Source organism: Vitis vinifera, chromosome 17 (genome assembly GCF_030704535.1).
Source record: "Vitis vinifera cultivar Pinot Noir 40024 chromosome 17, ASM3070453v1".
Classification (NCBI taxonomy): domain Eukaryota; kingdom Viridiplantae; phylum Streptophyta; class Magnoliopsida; order Vitales; family Vitaceae; genus Vitis; species Vitis vinifera.
In genome coordinates this window covers 9,060,970-9,083,588 of record NC_081821.1, presented here as the reverse complement: position 1 = coordinate 9,083,588, position 22,619 = coordinate 9,060,970, and the positions used below count along the sequence as shown (strand labels likewise).

Below are 22,619 nucleotides of genomic sequence, written 5' to 3'. Positions count from 1 at the left end.
AAACAGTTCGTTTAATCAAATGTTTGCACTATTAGTTATATTTGAAAGAATCATAAATTAAGTGATTACTTCAAATGCTTAAAATATTCGGGATTGATCAAAAACCAGTTTTTCCATTTTTTTTCTCTATATAAACAAAATACCAATTTTTTTATTTATATTTCAATGCCATTTTTTTTAGTTGTATAACATAATATAAAGATACTATAAAAACTTTTTTATTTAATTTCCAAATGCTTAATGCTCATACTTCTAATGTAGTGAATTATTATTATTATTATTAATTTATAACCGAAGGAAAGGTTATTGAGGCTTACACTTCCAAAAATAATTAAACTTTATTTATTACAAAAAATATAAAGTTTATTTAATAGTTGTTTTTGAAAATAATTTTTTTAATTCAAAACAAAAAAATTTTAAAAAAAAGGTATGATGATCAAAAAATATTTTTTATTTTTTGTTCTTAATAATAGAAATTAAAACATTTTCAAAAAAATATTTTTAGTTATTTCTTATCGTTCTTGTTTTTTTTTTAGAATTGTTTTCGAAGACGGGTATCAAACATGCCCTTAACCTTTTTGTTTTTTTTTTTTTTAAATAATGATTAATGATCACGACAAACTTGTGCGTATTGTGGCCTGTGATTCTAATATTAACCACGTGGGCGAGATAAGGAGCGGGAAAAGATGTTGGTTTGGCGTGGCAAAGTTCCTGGTGTGTCGTCTCCACTCTCTGTGGGAACTTTCGTCAAACAGGTTACCACCTCAATATCGACAAGGTTTCGACCTCACAGAATCGCCACTAAAACCCTAACTACCACCAAAGTCCTTAACTCCTCTTATTTCGAAACCCTAAATCCTCTCCAGAAGCAACAAATTTCTCTCTACGTCGATGCTCTTCTTCAATGGAACCAGGTTTTTTCCCTCCCTCCTCTCTAAACTAACTTCTGTTTAGTTGGTTTCTGGAATCATGCGTTTTATACTGATTTGGTTTTTTGGGTACCATTGTGGCAAAATTAACGAAGCAACTTCCCTATATGTATATTTTCTAGAAAACTGAATGGAATTTAAAGAATTTGTGGTTTTTCATTTTGCAGAAAATGAATCTGACTGCTGTTACGAAGGCAGATGAGGTCATGGAAAGGCACGTTGGTGACTCGCTTGCGATGATACCTCCCATACAGAGCTCTTATATCGCGCATTGTGACAGTTCATGCAATAATATTAGCCTTGTGGATGTGGGAAGCGGTCCGGGGCTTCCTGGTTTAATCTTAGCTATAGCCTGTCCCAGTGAGTTTTCTTGAATTGTTTGATGAGCGGTAATTCATTCAGGAGACTTATTGTGGCTTTCTTTTACAGTTTGTTTGGTTGCTGAGAGACAATGGAGGAAAACAAGAAACATTTTGGGGATTATATGTTGTGTGGATAATTGTTATTGTTTTGAAATGGGAATTCAACCCCAGAAAGCAAAAAATTGACTTTAGGACAGCTGATTTGGGTTTGGTTTTATGGGCTACAAAATTATGAAAATGTTTTAAGATTCAAAATTTTGATTTCTTCATCATATCCTACATTTTGTCAGCAACCTAATTGGAACAGATCTTAGTCTGCTTTGGTTTTTCCCTATAAATTGATTTAGTTTTAACATTTTCATTTTTTTAAATTGAGTACAGATTGATTGGCATTTTTTGGTGGACAGGTTGGAAAATAACACTTTTGGAATCTATGAACAAGCGTTGCATTTTCTTGGAGCATGCAGTCAGTTTAACTGGTTTGTCAAATGTGCAAGTTGTAAGAGGGAGAGCAGAGGTATTTTGCTCTTCTCTCTCTCTCTCTCACTCGCTCACTCTCTCCCCTCTTTCCTGTGACTCAAAAGTTTCATTGTGTAGTTCTGTAGTCATTTTGTGCTTCATTTGCTTGTTTGAACAGTCTCATTTCCATTTTAAATTGACGTAGTTGTTTACAATGTTGGAGGCTTGGAAGCTAGGTTCTGAATGAGAATTATTGAAATTATTCATGTTTTTTCTTATGGAAACAATGAAATCCACTAACTGAGCCATGTTCAAGGATTTATTCTTTAACCTTTTGGGAGGTTTGACATAGTCTGGCTACCAGACAAAGCTGTATGGCACTTGCTTGGACCTCAATATGTGGCCAAGTTGGTCTATGTTCCTTATAAGATCTGAACATGTGTGCGCACAAACACACAGAAACTTGATAACAATCAAGCCACAACTAAAGAGAGGATTCACAATTAAAATAAGCACAATTCTTGAAGGTTCTTTGGTTAACAGTGAAAACAACAAATTACAAATACATAATGCAAGAACTATAAAAACAAAGAAAACTCCATTTAAACAGAGTACTTGGAATCACCTGTTTAAAACTCTTGAAGAGAATTTTAAGATTAACAAGTGGCTATTTAGGAGGAAATATGAATGTCAATCTCTCTCTCTCTCTCTCTCTCTCACACACACACACGCACACCCCAAGAAGGCCACAGGACGAGCGTGTCAAAACCATTTAATCTCCTTTCTAGCCAATCTTATTTATTTAATAATTAGTCATCTATTAAAATTGAAGGAGGATACTAATTGGAATTCAAATTGGTTAAAATGAAACAAATTTACCAACAAGCCATAAGTAATGAATTTATCTTCCATAGTTTTAAATTCTAATAAATAGAAAATAATACATCTGGAAAGCAACTACTTTCCCACCTAAAACTACCTAAATTGTGAGTGTAGGTAATTTGTTTCCACAATTGCTGTAACTTCTTCTTCAAAAACCCACTAGGTCATAATTCCTCCATTAAAAATATAATTTTCCATTGAAAACATGTATATTTTTTTACTCTTTCAATTATTTTTTCTTTAATTTTTTTCGCCTTCTCTTTATATCATATGTATGTATTTCAAGAAAGTCTTTGTTATTCCATTATTTGATTACTAAATGGAAATTTGGATTTTTTTTCTCATAGCAATAATACGTGTCTGTTATAACAGTTCATTTTTAGTTTTATTTAAACCAAAACATATATGAACAAATTCATCATCTTTGCCCCTCCTTGTTGTAGTAGTTGTTGATGTTGTTTGGTGGTGGGGAGGGGGGAGGGGAATTGGTTCGAGGGAATTTCCCTCCTTAAGGCACACACTTTATATTGACTTGATATACCTTACCAACTTAAACTATTGAGTAAATGGTAGTCTAACATAGTAATGAGAGCTTGTGCTTTAAGGTTTTTATCTTTTACCTCTCTGTGTATATGGTTTTCAGGCTCAGGGTGGGGAGATTTGGTCTAGGTGTTTAAGGATATTAGTTCGGTATAAGTTTAAAAGTAACTAGTAGTTTGACACCGAGTTTTGACATGATGTGTGGTGTGTAGCATTGAAGGATTATTATCCTTACCTTTGTGTTTTAGCACTGCACAATGATATTTGGGTTGCAGATTTTTGGGGTGGAATGAGAGGAAGCCTTGTCATTGGTTGCCTAGATTCAGAAGGAGCTATCTAGGTCGGGAGTTGACCTTCATGGACTCTTTTATGCAACTTGTTCATCACTTTACCATGAGGCAAAATTGTGAGGATAAGTTTGTCTAGAAGGCAATCACGAAGGAGTATTTTCTAAGCACTACGTTCAGGAAACCCTATTTCTTTTCCCTCTAAAAGAAATTTCATTTTCTGCTGCTCCTTCCAATGTGTGCCTTTTGCAGGGGAGGCTACATGGGGAAAGATTCTTATTATTGATCAGCTTCTGACTAGGAGGTGGTCTCTAATGAGCAAATGTTGTATGTGTAAATAAAGAAGAAACGACTGATTACATCTTCATTCATTGTGAATGGATTAGTAGAATGTGATCTTTATTAGTCTCCCTTTTGATGTGAGGTGGGTTCTCCCTAAATCAGTCAAGAAGCTCTTGCTTGGGTAACACAGTAGTTTTGTGGGATAAAAACTCAAAAAAGTCATGGAGGATGACTCCTTTATGCTTATTTTGATGTGTGTGGAAAAAGAGGAATACAGGATTTTTGAAGTGTTAAGCAGTCAGAATTAGCATTCAAAGACCACTTCCTTAAAACTTTTCTCTTTTAGGTGCAGGGAGATGGTAGAGAGGGGTGTTATTCCTGTTTTCTGGATTTCATTGATTGATTATGGCATGGGCTGCATTTTGGCATGTTGTAATCTTTCTCAATTTTGTGCCATCTTGTGGTGTGTTTTGTGTATGCCCCAGTACGATGGTGCATCGGCTTTTTGTTAGGTGCTTTTTTCTATAATATTCTTTTTGCCTTTGAAAAAAAGGTAGTTCATCACTAAAAAAGCAACACAAGAAAAGTTAATGCTGTTTATGATAACTTATATGCTGTTCTATATCTCCATGAATCTAGGAACTTTTGCTTGCATTGTATCATTTGGTCTACGTACCGGAACTGATAACATTCAAGATTATGCAGGATTATACACGAAAGATCCTTTTCAATGTTTTTTACAATTCCTTTTTCATCAAAGGTGGTTTTCTTCGGAGTGAGAGAATTGTTTGTCTGCTTTCAGCCAAATCAGAAATATGGTTCTCAAATCAAACTGGAAACTCCATTTTTTTCACAACCAATGGTGTTAATCTCATGGGAGTGATTTTCTCCCTAGCTCCATCCTACTCTCTTGCCAGTTGCAGTGAAGCAATGGGGTCAGGTTTTTGTTGAGCTTTGTGAGAGGTCATCAGATTTTTTCTGGGTTGTTGGAAACTGTGTTCCCAACTTACACATTTAGCAGGGGTTTTAACCTCATACTGGTTCATTTAGACATATTTCCATTGTGGGAAAAACACAAAAATAATGTAGGATGTGATCATGGATGAAAATTTCGGAAAACACTGCTGAAATTTTGCCGAAATTTCATGTTTTGGCGAGGGGCAATACAAAAAACGAGAAGAAATATCGGAAAAAATCGATGAAAATTGCCTGAGACACCAAAATATCGCCAAAAAAAACGTGGATTTTTTGGGCTGCTGACTTGTCAAACAAAAAGGGAAAATTTTGGCTGCTGCAGGTGTGGGGCTCGAACCCGAAACCAGTGTGCACAGCCTGCTCACCAGTCACCACTGGGCTAACTTGTCTTTTAATATATGATGTGCACTAGAAGAATATATACTAAGATAGTGATAAAAACAATATATTTTAATAAATAAATTAATTCTAATTATTTTATTTTAAAATTTAATTTAATTGACCATTAAAAATATAAAAATTACAATGATAATTTTCTTAACTTTTTTTTATATCACTTATATATTAATTAAATATAAAAGATTTATACATATATCATCATTTATTTTATATCATTTAATACAATTGAATTAAATGGATCATAATTTTAATATTAAATATATTTTAAAATTAAACATATTATAATTAAATATCACAATATTATTGTGGAATAATATTTGATGTAATTTAATAATAAATGTACATTTATAAAATTTATATTTTTTTATTGATGCATACAATATTATTATCAAATATGATAAATTATATTATATATATCAAATTGTTGAACAAAACAAATTTAAAATGTCTATTATACTACTAATTACATTTTTATGAAATTTTTCTTATTTCCACGAGTTTTGATCAATTTTAAGTTTATCGATATATTTTTCCAAAATATTCACCGATATATCCTTAAAATCGAAGTACCGATATATTTGTGATTACCGATATTTTCATCAATGGATGTGATTATGGTTGCTTTTCTATATTTGTCTTCTTCAATTTTTTATTTTTTGTTTTTGGGATCTCACATCTTGTTATCTTGATTTACTCTTGGCCAATATTCTTAATTCCACAAGTTGCTAGGGTCAGGAAGGTAGATTGTTTGCAAAATATTGTATCTTCGCCTTGTTTATGGAACAGAAAACATATCATTAACTTTTTACTTATAAGTAAAAGCTGCATATATTTTTCCTTTTGTTATCTGTACTTTTGAAACAGGATCTGTCCTTGTGTATGGAATTTCATCAGAAATGCTACATCTTTGGTGCATCTCGTCCCTGTCCAGCCTTAAAGAGTTACTCTAACACCACTTTCTAATTAAGCTCACTGGCTCTTCTTGCAATTTGAGATAAACTAGTGCATTTTGGTCACTTGTTGTAATGTGAAATCTCTTATTTCATTTTTCAGAGGAAGTGGCTGTCCACCAACTTATTATTCTCTCTCTTCTTTTTGTTTTATTTTTCTTGGAACTATCTGATTCGAATATTTCACTTACCAGTAATTGTCCCCTGGATCCAAACCTTTTTATGGGCCAGAATTTGGGACAAAACATTGGCTTCAGAGAAGTATTTGATGTAGCAGTAGCCAGAGCAGTCGCAGAAATGAGGATTTTAGGTAATTATTAGTATGCCTTTCCAGATTTCTTTTGAATATATTTAAGTGTTTCAGAAGTCATCACTGCTTGAGATAGTTTTTGTGGTTTATTTCTTTTTCAGCTGAGTACTGTCTTCCTCTAGTTCGTGTGGGTGGTTTGTTTCTAGCTGCGAAAGGTCATGATCCCCAAGTATGCTTCTGTTTGGAACTTCAACTACCTGATCGTTATCTTTTGTAGCTTATTGCTGAGTTGATTATTATATATATATATATATATATTTGGGTTGTATTTAGGTTATTGCAAGAAAAACATGATGTTTTATTGTAGATTGATTTGTCTCAAAACCATCCTCTTATAAAATTCATTAGTAATGGTTTCTTGTGCAGTCAATTGTGAGTTATTTCTCATGATCAGGTCTCTTTGTTATGAGGCTCCTTTAGAAAAAAAAAAATGTGATCTTTCTATATAAAGTGGTTGATTGCTTTCCTTCACCAGACCAGTTTTTAATGAAGTTTATGTGGAGAAGCTTTTTTCTGGAGTCAATTATGAGCTGTTTCTTGTGTTTAGCACTTGTGTTGGATAGATAGGAATAAAAAATTTTGGGTGTCCTATGTTGATTGTACAACTTGTTTAAAGAATGAATTATGCCCTGCAAAACCATTTTTCAATAGTTTTTACAAGTTACAGTGGGTTCTTCCTTATTTGGTTAGAGATACCCTTTTTGGTTGGCGTGGTATTAACATGGGCAAGAAGCGTTGTAAGGTGTGGAAGGCAGCCCCTTTGTGTCTTTTTTGGGCGGTTTGGAAGGAAAGAAATAGGATTTCATTTGAAAATGAGGAGCTTTCAATTCATAGGTTGAAAAATTCTTTTGTATGTAATATTTGGTTTTGGACTAAGTCGGTTGTAAATGAAGGACCTCTTCCTTTAATCAGTTTTTTTGATTGGTTGGGTTCTAGTTGAGGGCTGGTGATCTTTTGTATCCCCTCTTCTTTTTGTTCTTGCCTTTTGGCGCCTCTTGTATACCCCCTGTATGCTTTTGGGTCAGCCTTAAGGTGCCCGTTTTTCTAATATATATTTTCTCTGTGTGTTTACTTATAAAAAAAAATAGTTTTTACAAGTTACAGCTGTTATGTGAAGCTTCATTTATAGCATGCACATGCAAGCTCAAAGATATTCCTGAAATATTCTGGTGTTGTAACCCTGGAGGAACTATATATTATAGTTCACTGAGTGCATTTGGACCTCCAATAAAGTTATTACCTCAAATTAAAGCAAAATTTGGCATCATTCCATGAGATCATAAGTTGATCCTACAAAAAGACAAAACAGGCCTGTTTCAAGTGCTAGACAATATAAGCAATTCATTAAAAATGCTATGTAACATACACTGGATTGATTTCATTTTACATGGGATCTCACATGCCTCCAAGGAATCTATTATGCCCTGAAGTACATGTAATAATGATGATCCCTATTTTTATTGTTTTATATATAAAGGTCATTTTAAGAAATTCCTATAATGGTTTTGTATATGCAACAAAACATATTTGTTCCAATGCTAGAAAACATTATCAGTTAATTAAGTTGTTACCTATGATGAATGGTTTATATGCGCATCTTTAAGGGATCTTATGCCCTTAAATACATGTTATAATGTGATAATAATCCATTCTTATTGTTATATAATTATCACTTCATGAAATCCCCAAATGAGCTTGTACATGCAACAAAATAGACTTTTTTTAAATGCTATGTATGTATATATGTATCTATGTATATTTATATGTACAAATGTATCTTATAGATGTGAACTATCAAGTATCAACTAAGTTTCATGTTTGATACTTGTTGACAGGAAGAAGTTAGAAATGCAGAAAGAGCAATTCAATTGATGGGTGCATCTGTCTTACAACTATGCTCAGGTATGTTTGTCATTTTCAGTTCCCCCACAATTTATAATTTAAGTGGCAAGAAAAATGAAAATATACAGTGATTAATTGGTGACTTAAAATGAAACTGGGACCTTTACATTAAGGTCTTGTTGCTACCAGCAAGGCTCATTTGTTATTCTTATGTTCTCTAGTGTTTTAGCTGAACATAATGGCTGCATTACAACAGTTGTGTTGGTCAGATGGAAATCTACAACCACATTAGCACAGATGTGGGTTTAAGTCTATCCTATGAAAAGTAAAATGAAATATTTCTTCCTTAATCCTGGCTATAAGATTCTGGACTGTAGATGTTCTTCTACCTGCACACATTAGCTTCAGACATGGTTTATAGCCAAGATCTTGTTTATCTTGTGTAATGTGACTTTTGTGATTATGCTGATCTCTGCTTTTAGTTGTGATACAAACATCAGCTTTCATTTAATGAACTTGGTTAAGCTCTATGTTAAAACTCATAGGATTTTAGCAATATCCAGAGTCCAGACTGAGCATTTTTTGTATCACTAGAACCATGCCATGTATATTGGAGTTGAAACTATAACAGCTTATTCTGTATCCAGTGGAATCACACAGCCCATTTGGACAGCGAACCGCGATCGTATGTTTAAAAGATTGCCCCACCCCAAGGAAGTATCCCCGTGATCCAGGTACACCAGTGAAATCACCACTGTAAATTACTCCAATGCCAACTTTTTGAATCTTTTTCTTTTTAATTTGTCATTGTAACTTGTAACTTTATAAGAAGGAAAAGAAGATCCCTTGTGAAGCGCATATGAATTGACCTGTTTGTTCTTCTTTTGTACATTTCACATTTAGTTACTTTTTTTTTTTGTAATCCTCTTTCTGGAGGTTGGGTGTGTGGGGAAGTTGGATCCTGTGGGATAAACTTGGTTTTGCCACAAGATAATAAATTGTTATATCCTTTGTAGCTTTGTGGGAGCCTTTTTTAGAAAATGTGGTGATTAATGAGTTTTCTGGATTATATCTATGGTGAATCTGTCTTTACTGAACAAAGATTAAAAAAGCAGGATAGAAAAGTAAAGATTAAAAAAGAAGCTGCCCCTTGTGGAAAATTAAACGAGATTCATTTTCTGAGTCCCTGACTGCTCATGTGACAATTGGTGCATATTTGTGGAAGGCCTTTCAGACAATGTAATCCATTCCTTTATTCTCATCCATACTGAAAATCGGTATATTTCAAGCATAACAGCCAGTGATTTGGACTTTGAAAAGGATTATTATGGCAATTCTTTACAAACATGGGGGAAAAATCTCTTTACTTGTGGCCTTGGTTGGCTAGCTGTCATATATTAATTTAAAACTTAGGTTAAAAGTGATAAAGCATTCCTTCAATAATTTTGCGCTCTCATTTGGCCAGTACGTGTTTACACCAGATAACCAAGTTAGGAGTAGGTTTCTTTAGAACATGAAACCGGTTGATGATGGTATCTTGTTTTGTTAGTCATCCTTAAAAAGGTTATTAGATGAAATCTTGTGCATTTTTTCTTTCCCTAAGCTCCACTTCTATGTTTGTCACGATGTGTAATGGAGAGAGATTTGAAAAAAAAAGGAGAAAGTGTTAGGTAAGAATAATGGTGGAATGGTACCTAACTTCCACTCCACATGTAACTTGTTGAATATGTTGAATCATGGAAGGTCGCAACAAACATTATTTTAATTGAAGATACTTAGGTGAGATTTATGCAATATACATTGCTGCCAGACATTTTGTGAGGTTATATAAGGAAAAAAAAGCATCTGATTTAGTTTTTCAACCTTTTCTTTTGGAATTTTATTTGATAGATAAACCAATGTCAGTTTTGATGACTGAACTCCATCTCATAGCAATTCATTTGTCTCGACCATCAGGGAAGCAAACACTATATGATATGAATCCTCCTCTATCCCACGCCACTTAAATAATGAGAAGGTTACTTAGGACCTCTAGTTCGTTGCTAGATGATGCTACCATTGAGCCATAGTCCAGGAGCTATGGTTTTTCCATTTTCTTGTGAAACAATACAACATAATTGATTGAGGGTCTTTGTTCTTCAAGTAGAGTGTGTAAATGCTCTTTGGCAGGCTGTCTATAAATATGACTAGTACATATGATGATGATAGAAATGATATTATATGATATAAAAGTAGAGCATATGCTCACAGATGTAGGCATAAACATGTAGTCTCTAATGCATGAGATCCATAAGCTATATTCTCTCAGAAAAAAAATAATACTTCCTCTTCAAAGTACAGTCCTTTCCTTCTCTGTGGCATGAGGCATCCAACAGGTCTTCATGTAAATGCAACCCATTCTTAAGCTTTGTATGTAAACCTTTTTAATCAGCGGAAGGCATTTCTTATGGAATACCTTTCACTTTCCTTTTTGAAAAATGCACTTCATAATTAGAGTAATTTCTTTCTTTACAGTTTCTGTCTCATAATTGTCTATTTACCCATCTATGACACCTACCCAGAAGAAGATTCTTTTCATTGAAAGAAGAAAGTTTAGATTAATTAGGTTTGATTTCCTTTTCTAAGTTGAATTTGAAATATAACCGCAATCTTAGAAATCCAACTTAGAATAAAAGATAAAGATGTTAGGAGGGCAGAGAATGTGGGTAAAACTTTTTCTAATCTCTACTAGAACTACTTATTATCAAAATGGCCTCTTTTTTGTTGAGTCCCACAATCCAACTAATCCTTGCATAAAATAAAGCACACAAGTTGTGAGCTAGGGGAAAAGGGCCATGTTTGAAAAGATGTAGGCAAGGGAGGGCACATCATCTCTCTTTTAGAGGGAGGAAGCTTTGCTTGCGCTATCTTCAAGTATCAATAATATAAATATAAAATTATGAAGATTTATCCCTGAGAACACATGGTAAAGCAACTTGGAGGTGGGGTATGGTTATGGTTTTGAGTCTTGATCTTTTCACAGCCAACTGATCAGAGATCCCAAGGCCATGAAAATTTCATCTTACTCTATTAGGCCTTCACTTTCCCCCAGTCTGATAGAGATAAAGGTCAGCTTTGTTGATAAATCAAACACCCACAAGTTCACATTTAAAATCTAGAATGTATTGCTTCCTTATACAGCTTAGCTTAGTGAAGAAAACCACTCCATAAAAACAATGAAATTCCCTTCTCGCTCATGAGTTTCAGACCTTGATATTATACTAAAATTCTAATACAATCATAAGAAAAGTAAAAAAGAACACCTCTAGAAACTGATTGACATTCTTTTAGAGTTTAGGAAGAGGAGGGAGGAGGAAATTGAAAGCACAAGGCAGTGAAAAAGGAAAAGGTAAAACACAATCTCCTCACGCTATAATACAAAACCTCAAAAGGAGGATGAAGAAGTCCTCTAAAGAAGAGGAATAAAAATCTGCCACACCTTGATGTCACAGTCCAAACTGCCACTGTAAACAAGATAAGAAGTTGATGTATTAGATGGGTTGTAACAGTCAGTTGCTGCAGTCAAGCACTTGACTGGACCTGTATGCCCTTCAAGGATTGCCAAACATGAGTAGCTTTTATGGATGCCTCTCCAAATTCTAATAGTATTGTCTGCTGAACCACTAAATACCACATCTGATACCACTGCTAGGCACAATATGGACTTGGAATGACCCCTGAGGGCACCCACCACCACCATGTTGCCACTATAATCCTTCTCCCAAACCACTATTGATCTGTCACTTGCACCAGAATACAACACAGACCCGTCAGTGCTCAGTGCCAACGCATTAATCCCAGAATTATGTTTCTCCAGTGTCGCTACTTGTGAATGTTTCTTGTCTTCCGGGGCTTTCCTCCACACCTTAATTGTCTTGTCAGCTGAGCCGGTATATATATATCCATCGTGGGATAATGCTAATGCATTTATTGCATCATCATGAGCGTTTCCTACCGACTCCAAACATTTGAAGTCAGTGGTTCGCCAAATTTTAAGTGATCGATCCCATGAAACAGAGTAGAGGAGGGAGTTGTCTTCTGATAACGCGAGCACAGATACAGTGTCAACGTGATGGACCCATGTGCATTTCTTGTGCCGTCGGATTTGGACATGATTATTGGGAGTTAGAAGTTTAATGGCACGGTCACCAAGTGTTGGGAGTGTGGCTAAGCGGGTGCACTTCTGGTGATGGGGATCCTGGTCATTGATTTTCCACACTCGGATTTTGTGGTCTTGATGGGCACTGAAGAGTTTATCGCCCAAAACTACCATGGACTTCACTGCACCCTTTCCCACAGCTACCACGTTGTTACTTATATTCTCATGATCAAGTTCAGAGTTCAAGTTTTGCTCCCACAATCGGATTTCTTTGTCAGAAGATCCACTAAACAGGAAATTACCAGCAAGGGCAAGGGAAGATACGTAGGACGTGTGGCCTTTGAAAGTGGTGACGCAATGGTGGGTGGTGGTGGTGCTGGGAAGATAGAGTTGTTGCTGTTGGGTTTGTGAGGTGAGGGAAGGAACTGATGGTAAGCTTGGCTGGGAAGAGAGGGAGATTAGCTCTGATTGAACATGAAAGAATTGAGATGCAGAATAATCACCTGAATGACTAGGTTGATGGGCTGACATGATTCCCATGCTAGACAAGAGTATAGAGCATATGGGGGAGAAACGAAGCGTTTTAAATAGGTAGGGGAATAGAAAATGAAATGTTTTGAATAGATGGGGGTGGGGGAGAGAGAAGAATACAGGAGAGAAAAGTGGAACCAAGAATGGCTCAGGTTAGTCTATTTCGGTGGTTGTAGAAGCCTGGGAATTGGTTGCACAGGCAGAAGCCATCGTATCTCCCTCTCTCTCTATTAAATCAGATGCTTCCAGGGAAAGGTTGGATATAAAGCTGGGAATTGAGTTCACTGTTGGCCTTCTTTTTGATTGTCAAGTTTTGTACACATCAATGAGCTTAGCTTGTTTGACCCACTAATATTATAAATGACCCTTGCTTTAGTGGGTGGACTAGGTCCATCATCCAAAGTTGTTCTTCAACCATTAACTTGACCACCATTAATTCAACCCTAGTTAAGTTATGTACTCTGGATTTTCAGGAAATTATGACAGACAACATGGTCAATTGATAACCCAGATATAGTCTACCAAACTGATGGTTATTTCTGTGTGCATGCAAACAAGATGAACAAGTTTAGATTAGCTTCCACTAAGCCAAGAAGTTAAGTTATACAATAGAATAAAATAAATAAAATTGCAGGGTTAAAGAATTGATGGAGACTCGTTTCTTTTATGGTTGAGCAAGGTACAAAGGACAGGTCTGGATTTTAGAAGCAACAAATACAGATGGAATTGTTAGGTATGAAAGATCATGTGTGTAGGCCACATGATATGAATGCAGAAAACAATCACAAGGGTCTTGTATCTGATGTCTTCCTTCCTCCATTGTTGTTCCCAATAGTGGTTGACAATCCCATGCTGCTTCTATTTGAGTATGTCCTGCACTAAGTTTTTCTGCAAATGATTCATGCTTATGCCTCTTTTTCCAGGATTGTTCGTCACCATTTCATCATTCAAGTGATCTGTCTATTGCACTCAAAGCTCCATGTGAGTCATGCCTTTGCCTTATTGCTGTCATCCCTTATGAAATTCAGTGGTTTTATTCACTCTCTTATAAAATGCAGTAGTTCTATTCTTTTTTACCATGATGGCACAGAAATATTGATGCCCTAGTCCCCCACTTCCAAACCAACCAAGCTTTGGCTTATGGTCTCGACAGCTTCGACTACCACTTTTAATTTTAAGGACAGTACCACCATCTACACTTACTCTCTCTATCTAGTGGAATGCCTTTGGAGGTCACTCCATTTGTTCAAGGCCTTTAATTGAGTTCTTTATTGAAGGTTGCCACTCTTAAAGTTGGTGAAAGTTCTCAATTAACCCTTATTACACGCTTCTGAAACTTGTGAACTGATCGTGAATAGAAAAAGGTTCTATAGTTTCTTGCAAGTTTCATCACACACATCTTGTAAATTTCACCAAATTGTGAAATTTGTCATCTCTATGCAGTCAAGGGACACTTCCATCATATCTTATGACCCTTATAGGGGAAAAACTCTAGTGGTCATAAATTTTCAGTTTTTATTTATTAGTTTCTTTACTACTTCCTCATCTCAAATCTCACATGAAATCAAAAAACAACTTGGGGTTAGTAGGGTCGGTGGGAGTAGGAGTCTGGAAGGAATGGGCCTCATGTGGGTTAGGCTACCTTCGGACCTTTGGACCATTGCCCATAAGTCCTTTTGCTTTCTCTTTTTGTGTTACATTTATTTGGGAAAAAAAATTGACATATTTGTTCATTTGTTTCTAAAGGTACCCATCCAATGGCCTAAATAGGAGGCCTGGTTATGATTTGGGACCCATCTAGCAGCAATCATGTGTTCTTCTCTCTCGATTTATAGTCATATTTCCTTTCCATTTTCCACCTCCTTAAGGTCCTCCAAATAATAATCATTTCAACATCTACAAATCCCTGGTTGATTGTGATTTTGTCTTGGTATTGGGTAGGTTTCTTCTTAAACATGGTCGGTTCCTTCTCAGTGTGATTTGGCATCTTCCTTATCATGATTTAAGGATTGAACAGTGAATGACAAAACTTTATTGCATCCAACCACTGAGAAGTGAAAGGCACCGTACTTCAAAAACTTTTCACCATCCCTTGCTCTTACCATTTTCATTATCACTCTCTGTTTTTGTAGTCTGAGTAACTTCTGATCCTTTTCACCATCATTTGCTCTATGGTAGTCCAATAATATCTCAATTTTTATGAAGACTGAGGTTGAGGATTGGTAAAAAGGAATTAAAAAATGTCTTAATCATTTGCTCTAGGCGTTTACCTAATCACAGAGAACTGAAAGATGCTTGAGATGAAAGCTGCTTTCCTCTACTTCAATCCCCATCCCTCATGGTGATGCACGTCCATCACTATCAATGTCGTACTGACGCTTATCTAGAAGCCAAATATATAGCTAATCTATTCCTCCTAGGTGGCTAATCCTTTCTTCATTTTTCTTGCATGTAGTTGAGAGTATCACGGAAAAGACTTGAAATGACCTCACATTGTGGTGAAACTTTTCATTTTGCCTCTTGTGGACTTGGGTATAATCACAATCTTGGAAACACAAGTTATAATCTCAATCTTTTTCTTCGTGGATTATAATCTCAATCTTTTTCTTTGTGGACTTGGGTATAAAATTTTGAATGATCCAATATCTTATTGTCATCTCTGGTTGATTTTTTTATACATAGTTGGGAGACAATGGAAAATAGATTAGTATGTTGTTGCAGGATTTCGGAATGTCAGCCACAAAAATGCCCTATTGATGAAGAAATGAAGTGATTCATTTCCATCAGAAGGATGCTGCTTTTATTTAGTGGAAACATCAAAAGCAAAATGCCATTTTGAGATTTCCACTTTTCCTACTTTTTACCCAACAGTGCCATTTACTCAGACTTCACATGCCCAACTTTCTGGGATGTGTTTTGATTCTTTTGTCGAATGCTTCTCCGTCCACTGCAAAGAACTCCCTCTTTAACAAACAACTTTGTTTATTAGCCGGGCATTAAGAACACTACTGCAACCTGTGGAATCCCATTCAAATCCAGTGCATCCCATGGCTACTAAAAGATTTCATATGAGAACACTTACACTCAGGCCTTCCTCGACCCTTAGTCTCTTAAGGGTAGAAGCTTATTATTTAGAAGAAAGCAAAGAAAATGCATTGATGCTCAACAAAGGGCTACCCTTTTTCCCTTTTGCCCTTTTGCCCTTTTGTGTAATATTGCATTCATGATGGAAATGGGATCTTGCGAAGCACTCCATTAGTCCCATTTCCTGACAAACAATGTGACCAAACCACAGCTTGCAATGGTCTTCCTTGTATTGCCTTTAGGACCCACAATGTACAATGCCCATTATATCCCAAGCCTTTTGATGTCTGCTGCATGAGGGCAGTCACACTGTCACAGTAGATTTGTATAATGGTTGACGCCAAGTACCCTTTCCGTATGGAGTCAACGAATTGGGCCCTCGATATCAATCTCTCTTATGATTAATCTGTGAGATGGAAACGTACCAAGCAGAAGGCGGCCGCTGGTTCTCACCATTTCTTTTCTCAAGTGGAAGTGCCTGAGTCGAGATTTCTACAGTGTAGGTTAGAATTGAAGTTAAATTTGCTCCGATGGTGATGATGATGATGATGTTTCATGGTTGGTTGGTTGGTGGGTTAATGGAGAGGACCCAGTAAGTGAGATGAAGTCTTTAATTAGCTGGGAGACTTTGAAAACAAGTATGATAAGCTTGACAATTAGAATTGACAAGGGACTCCATGTTTAGTCAATTTGGTTTAATCTCATATTCTTTTCTTTGAAACTTTATTTTGGACTTTCCAATCTAATATTCGCCCAAAGAATAATTTGAAATGGATTGAAAGCATAGACATTTGGGTTTTAAAATTTGTCTCGAGTTCTGGCATCTCTTCGCTTTCACATGTATGGTCTTGGTTTTCCCACGATGCAGAGGGATGGTCGGCAACAAAAGTTGATAGAGATTTGTATATTATCCACGGTGTGTTTGGTACGAGGAATAAGAAATGTGCGGTACCAAGTGGGCCCAAACCTGGGCTCGACTCCCTGAGATGAGGCCCAAAACATGGCGGGCCTGGCAAAAACCCAAATAAGGTGCAGCCTAGGTCCATGAATGGCTGGGTCCTGAAACGAAGTCGTTTCAACTTTTATGAAACGGGGAATAACATGTCCGGTGGTGTTTGTTTTTATTATTTAATTTAAAATAAAGCTTAAAATAAAATAAAGCCGAATCCATTGTCTTTACTACATATAAAAGTACAAGCTGTTTTTCATTTTTTTATTTCCTAAAATACCCTTATCAATACTAATAATCAACTTAAATGATTGTGAAACCAAGGTTTGGTTAATCTTGATTTTGATGATAACAAAACAAGATTTAGAACTAATGACTACATTTTAAGTGTGATTAGGCAAGATGACTTCTAAAGTGGCAATCCAAAGACAAATCAAGCCAAGAAGAAATCATGAAGAAGAAGACCACCTCAAAGAGAAGAGTTTTTCAAGACCAAAGCTTCTTAAGTCTCTTTGTAAGGTTGTTGGTGCACTAGGATTTCCATGCATTATTTTCCTTACTTATGCACCTAAATCATCCAAGAGTTATTTTGTTTTAAATATTTTTAAAATTGGATGATTTCATGTTTTCAACTAAAACCTTGTGTTAAATGTTGTTTCAAACTTGTTTAAAAGGTTATAAGTTGGAAAAGTTGGTTGTTGAGCAAAAAACGGCTCAATTGGCTAAATCGGGTGAACCGTATGAACAGTAACCGGTCGACCCCTAGCTCAACCGGTTGAGGGTATGAATAGTAACCAATTGACCCATGAACGGTACCCGGTCAACCGGTACAAAATTTTCTCTCTCTTCCAGAATGCTTGTTCAACCGGTTAAGGTTGAACCTCAATCGGTTGAGGTTCGGTTGAGGTCCGGTCGAGGTCCGGTTGAGGCCTAACGGTCACCTGCCAACATTAAATGCTAACGGCTAGTCAACCGGTCGACCCATAGCTCGACCGATCGAACCTCCAACGGCTAGTTTAGCTTTTTTCTTCTATAAAAAGGCTTCAATCTTCATTGTTTCATGAGCTTAACCTTCCCAAATCATTCTTGATTATATTTGAGCCTTAGAAGAGTGTTTTTGAGTGCACCATTATTTCATAACTTGCATATCTTTAGTGCACCATTCAATCCTAGTTTTTCTTGTATCATTTGAGCTTAAAGCTAATACTAGGATTTTGTGAGATAAATCATTTGTAAACCTTGAGAGGAAGTTTCAAGAGTGGGATATCTCTTGAGGATTGTAAAGGGTGCTTAGAAGCCAAAAGTCCAAGAGGGTGAATTGGAACCATAATCCAATTGTAAAGAGATTGGAAACTTGGTTGAAGCTTCAAGATAGTGGAACCCTCACTTGGTTAGGAGGTTGAGGAGAGTGGACGTAGGTAAGGAAGTGTCGAACCACTATAAACTCTCGTGTTTGCACTCTCTCTTCCCTAACTCTTTTAATTTATATGCAATTGTCTTTATTTTGCTTATCATATACTTGCATATAAATTGTCTCTTATTTTTACTTAGTTTAAATTTGAAAAAGAGACCATCACCCTATTCACCCCCCCTCTAGGGTGATTATCATAGGTTGGATTAGCCTCAAATTCCTAACAATGATAATTTAATCTTTTCATTTTTGTTACGGTTTTAATTATTTGACATAACGTAAACCATTCTTAAAATTACTATCATAAACCTAAAAGGTAATTCAAAATTTAATATTTTCTATACTTATAATCAACTTAAATGAGAATTTAATCTTTTCATTTTCTTAGAGTTAACATAAGTCATTTTTGAAATTGGTATCACAAACCTAAAAGATAATGAAAAATTTGGGGGAATTTAATCGTTTCATTTTCTCAGGGTTAATAGAAATTATTCCTGAAATTAGTTTCACAAACCTAAAAGGTAATGAAAAATTTAGTCTTTTCATTTGTCTCAAATTTCTATTTCATTAACTGTTTTAATAGAAATTTAATTTAAGGTTTTAATTACTTGACACGACAAAAATCTATATGTTTATAACTTCATTTTGATTTTATATTCAATTTCAATACTTCATTTTAATTTTATATTCAAATTCAATCCTAAAAATTGCTCTAAAAAAACTATAAAAAAAAATATTAATGTTTGTGGGAAACCTCTCAAATTAGGTATTCATTTTCAGCACATCTCCTTCAATATAACTACTCCAACCTTCATCCTATTTGACAAAACGCCCTATGATCCACCAATACGATCTTTATTAGTTTCAACCATTGATTCTAGTTTATTTATAATATGTATGTACAGAAGTTTGGTTATAGTAGGAGATCATCTCAGAATGTTTTTTGATTTTGGATTTTGAATTGAAATGAAAGACGGTTAAGGATTGTTTTCGAAGTCTCCCATAAATCAGGTTTTTTTTTTTTTTTTCAATAACAAATTTGTAGTATTTTAAATCATATTCAAGTGTGTTTTGAGAAAATAAATAAAACGTATTTAATACTTATATTATTATTAATTTTTTCTTCTTATCCTAACCTATCTTTCATTTTTTTTCAATGAAATAAATTAATTTTTTTTTTAAATATTACATGAAACTTTTTACTTTTATAACTATAATAGTGATTTCTATTTATTTTGAGATATTTAAATTTTTTAAACTTTTATATTTAATTAAATAATAGTGAATTAATGACAACACTAATTATATTATAAATTGTTAGCCCAAGGGTTCTTCTAATCGTGTTTTGATGATAACAAACCATGATTAAGTTATTAATTGGTTTGAATTATAAAAAAATTTCAGATGTTAATTTGAAAATTCATCAAAAGACCTAATGGATGCAAGATTAAGACTTTTGGAAGACCTTTAATCATATGAAACATATGTAAGATGAATACATGGATGCACTTAGGATTTATATACCATTTCATGCATCTTTGAAAAACTTAATTTATACTTTAAAGTTACATTTGCATCAAAACCCGAGTTTTATCAAATGAACCTTAGGCGAATCATTTCAAAATTGACATATTAATTTACCTAAAGACCTTGCTTAAGTGTTAGAAGAGAAAAGAACAGAAAAATATAAGTTTTCGGACCAAAAATGGTGAACCGATCGAGACACTAGCCAAACCGGCTCAACTAGCTAGGGTACCGGTCGACCAGTTGCCCCTTCTCAGTCGAAGTCCGGTCGAGAAGTGCAAAAAACACACTCTCTCTCCCAGTAGCCTTTCTTTCCCGGTCAAGGGATTTGTCTTCTTGATCAAGGTCCGATCAAGGTTCGGTTGAGGTTCGATCGAGGGTAATGGTCACCTGCCAAGCATTAAATGCTCCAACAGCTAGTGAATCGGAATACCCCCAACTTGACCGGTTGAGGCTGCTTTTTGGTTTTTTGGATCTCGATGTTAGAAACCTATAAATAGAGAGCTTCACTTCATTTATGAGCAATATAACACTTGCATTTATTTGTTTACCTACTCGTTCTTGCCTTAAAAACTTTCATTCTTTTCTTGGTGCATTAAATATCTATTTGCATATTCTATAGTGCATCTTTGTGATTTATCCTAGCCTTGAGTTGTATTTGAGCCATTGTTGAGCTAGGTTGAGAGACTTAAACCTGTTATTTGAGTTATAAAGTTTTCAAGTAAGTTGAGACTTGAAGAAATTGTGTAAGAGTCCATTGGAGTCGGAATCCAAGCGTAAAGGTAATTAAAAACTTGGTTGAAACTTCAAGTGAGCGAAACCCCCACTTGGTTAGGAGTATGAAGAGAGTGGACGTAGGTAAGGAAGTATCGAACCATTATAAAACTTAAATTTGATTTCTCTAACCTTATCTCTTTTTATTTACCCCTATTGTGCTTAAATTTATTGTGTTTAATTTATTTTTTTTAATCCCAATTCACCAACCCTCTTCTTGGGTGTTTTCTCTTTTAAGATTAACATTTATTTTCTCATAGATAATTATTGCATAAAAAGTTTCATCACTCATTTACCAATATTTATAAAATTTACCAAAATGAAGAAAAATTTTCTATTGAAATTTTAATTCTTTTGATTTTTTAAAAATATTTTTAGAACAAAGCTTATTTTTCCTTTATATATTTTTCATTTGATTGAATAATTTGATATATTATATATTTTTCTTTGATATGAAATTATTTAATTTAATTTGGATTCCATTTTTTGATATGAAATTATTTAATTTAGTCCAGTTCTATTTTCTATCTTTACAACCAAAAAATAATAATAAGTTTTACAAAATATATAATGGTTTTTAAAAATGAATTAAAAATATAATTTTTAACAACATAATATAACTCATGATTTTTTCAAAAGAATTTTAAAATTTGACGTAAAATTTATTTTATTTTCTTAAAAAGAAAGTGTGTTGAAAACCAATCATTAATTTTTTATTTACTTTTCACTTTATTCATTCCAAAAATGTCTTAAAAGTTATAAATGTCATTCTCTTTAAAACCATACTATTTAATATAATCAATCTCATAAAAATTTATCATTAAAAGTTTGAAAACTTTTGAAATTCTGTTTCATTTTTCATCTTTAAAGTTTGAAAATTTTTCTCTTCTTTTGTTATTATCTATTCTTTTCAAAATTTTCTCTTCAACTCTTTCGGGTATGCTATCCATTCTTTTTTCTTTTTTTTTTTTTTTAATATTTTTAATCCACAAATTTCTTGCTCAAATTAAGTCATCTTGGTTCTAATTTTTATTAAAAAGCTTTGATATAAAATAAAAAATATTTAAACTATATATAAATAATTAACTCAAAAAATTTACAAATTTAGTGTAAAAGAAATAAATAATGTGTTTAAATTAAGATTGGAAAATGTTATGGCCAAGGACCAAAGTGACATTTATTTATTTATTTTAATTTGGTTTCATGTTTAATTCAATTATTTGATTTTGAATCTCTAATTGATTTTTATATAAGTCTTGAAAAAATAAATTCAAATACTAATTTTTTTGTTGGACTTTTTTAATATTCCCTCATGTACTTTGGTATGTGTACATTTACTAGTAGTATTAAGTATCAAGTTGTTTTTTTTTATAAATATTTTATTTATATTAATTACTAAGAATGAAAGAAAAATCAATATATTATGTTTACCATTAAAAAAAAGTCAAATAATTTGAATTTTCTATTCGGTTAAAAAAATTTAAGAGATAAATATAAGTTAACAAAATAATAATAATAATAAATTATTAGAAATTTAAAAGCAAATTACTTTCAATAAAAAGTTTTTTTTTTTAAAAAATAACATAATTTTTATTATGGCTACAACTTGGGTGGGTTGGTCAGGTTGATGACTAACCCAACCCCAACTCGAATTAAAAAACAAACAAGTTGAACTCAATTCAACTCGAACTTCTATTCGAGGTATTTAATTAAAGTTCATCCTAATTTCATTTTCCTAAGTTCAGGTTGTTTCAAGTTAGACTTAAGTTAATAGGGTTGTATAATTTAAAATTTATAATATTTTTAAAAAAACTTTTTAAATGTATTTATATGAAAATTTAAATAGAAAATAAGATAAAATTTTAAGATAGTAACAAAAAAAAATATATAAATTTATATATTTTCAAAAAAACTAAAAGACATAATATAATACAATTTGATATTTAAAAAAAATAGAAAAAATAAATAAATATTATTTTATAAGAAAAAAT

The 22,619-nt window shown here is 33.8% G+C and overlaps 2 protein-coding genes across 2 annotated transcripts; one reads left to right on the top strand and one right to left on the bottom strand.

Annotated features, from left to right (window-relative positions):
- Positions 1-629: 629 nt before the first annotated feature.
- On the top strand, positions 630-9,236 carry LOC100262143 (uncharacterized). The gene is made up of 7 exons (XM_002283628.5): positions 630-914; positions 1,097-1,289; positions 1,699-1,808; positions 6,297-6,375; positions 6,477-6,544; positions 8,211-8,277; positions 8,865-9,236. Exons 1-7 carry the CDS (start codon positions 687-689, stop codon positions 8,975-8,977), a joined length of 858 nt encoding a protein of 285 aa, XP_002283664.2. The 5' UTR covers positions 630-686; the 3' UTR covers positions 8,978-9,236.
- A 2,207-nt stretch (positions 9,237-11,443) lies between these two features.
- LOC100251957 (protein JINGUBANG) lies at positions 11,444-13,221 on the bottom strand. Its single transcript, XM_002280354.4, has one exon. The coding sequence runs from the start codon at positions 12,893-12,895 to the stop codon at positions 11,666-11,668; it is 1,230 nt and encodes a 409-aa protein (XP_002280390.1). The 5' UTR covers positions 12,896-13,221; the 3' UTR covers positions 11,444-11,665.
- Between the last annotated feature and the right edge of the window lie 9,398 nt (positions 13,222-22,619).

Coding starts and splice junctions, on each gene's coding strand:
- LOC100262143 (XM_002283628.5), top strand. CDS start 687: ATGTTGGTTTGGCGTGGCAAAGTTCCTGGTGTGTCGTCTCCACTCTCT. Junction 1,290..1,698: donor CTTAGCTATAGCCTGTCCCA/GTGAGTTTTCTT, acceptor TTTGGTGGACAG/GTTGGAAAATAACACTTTTG. Junction 8,278..8,864: donor TGTCTTACAACTATGCTCAG/GTATGTTTGTCA, acceptor TTCTGTATCCAG/TGGAATCACACAGCCCATTT.
- LOC100251957 (XM_002280354.4), bottom strand. CDS start 12,895: ATGGGAATCATGTCAGCCCATCAACCTAGTCATTCAGGTGATTATTCT.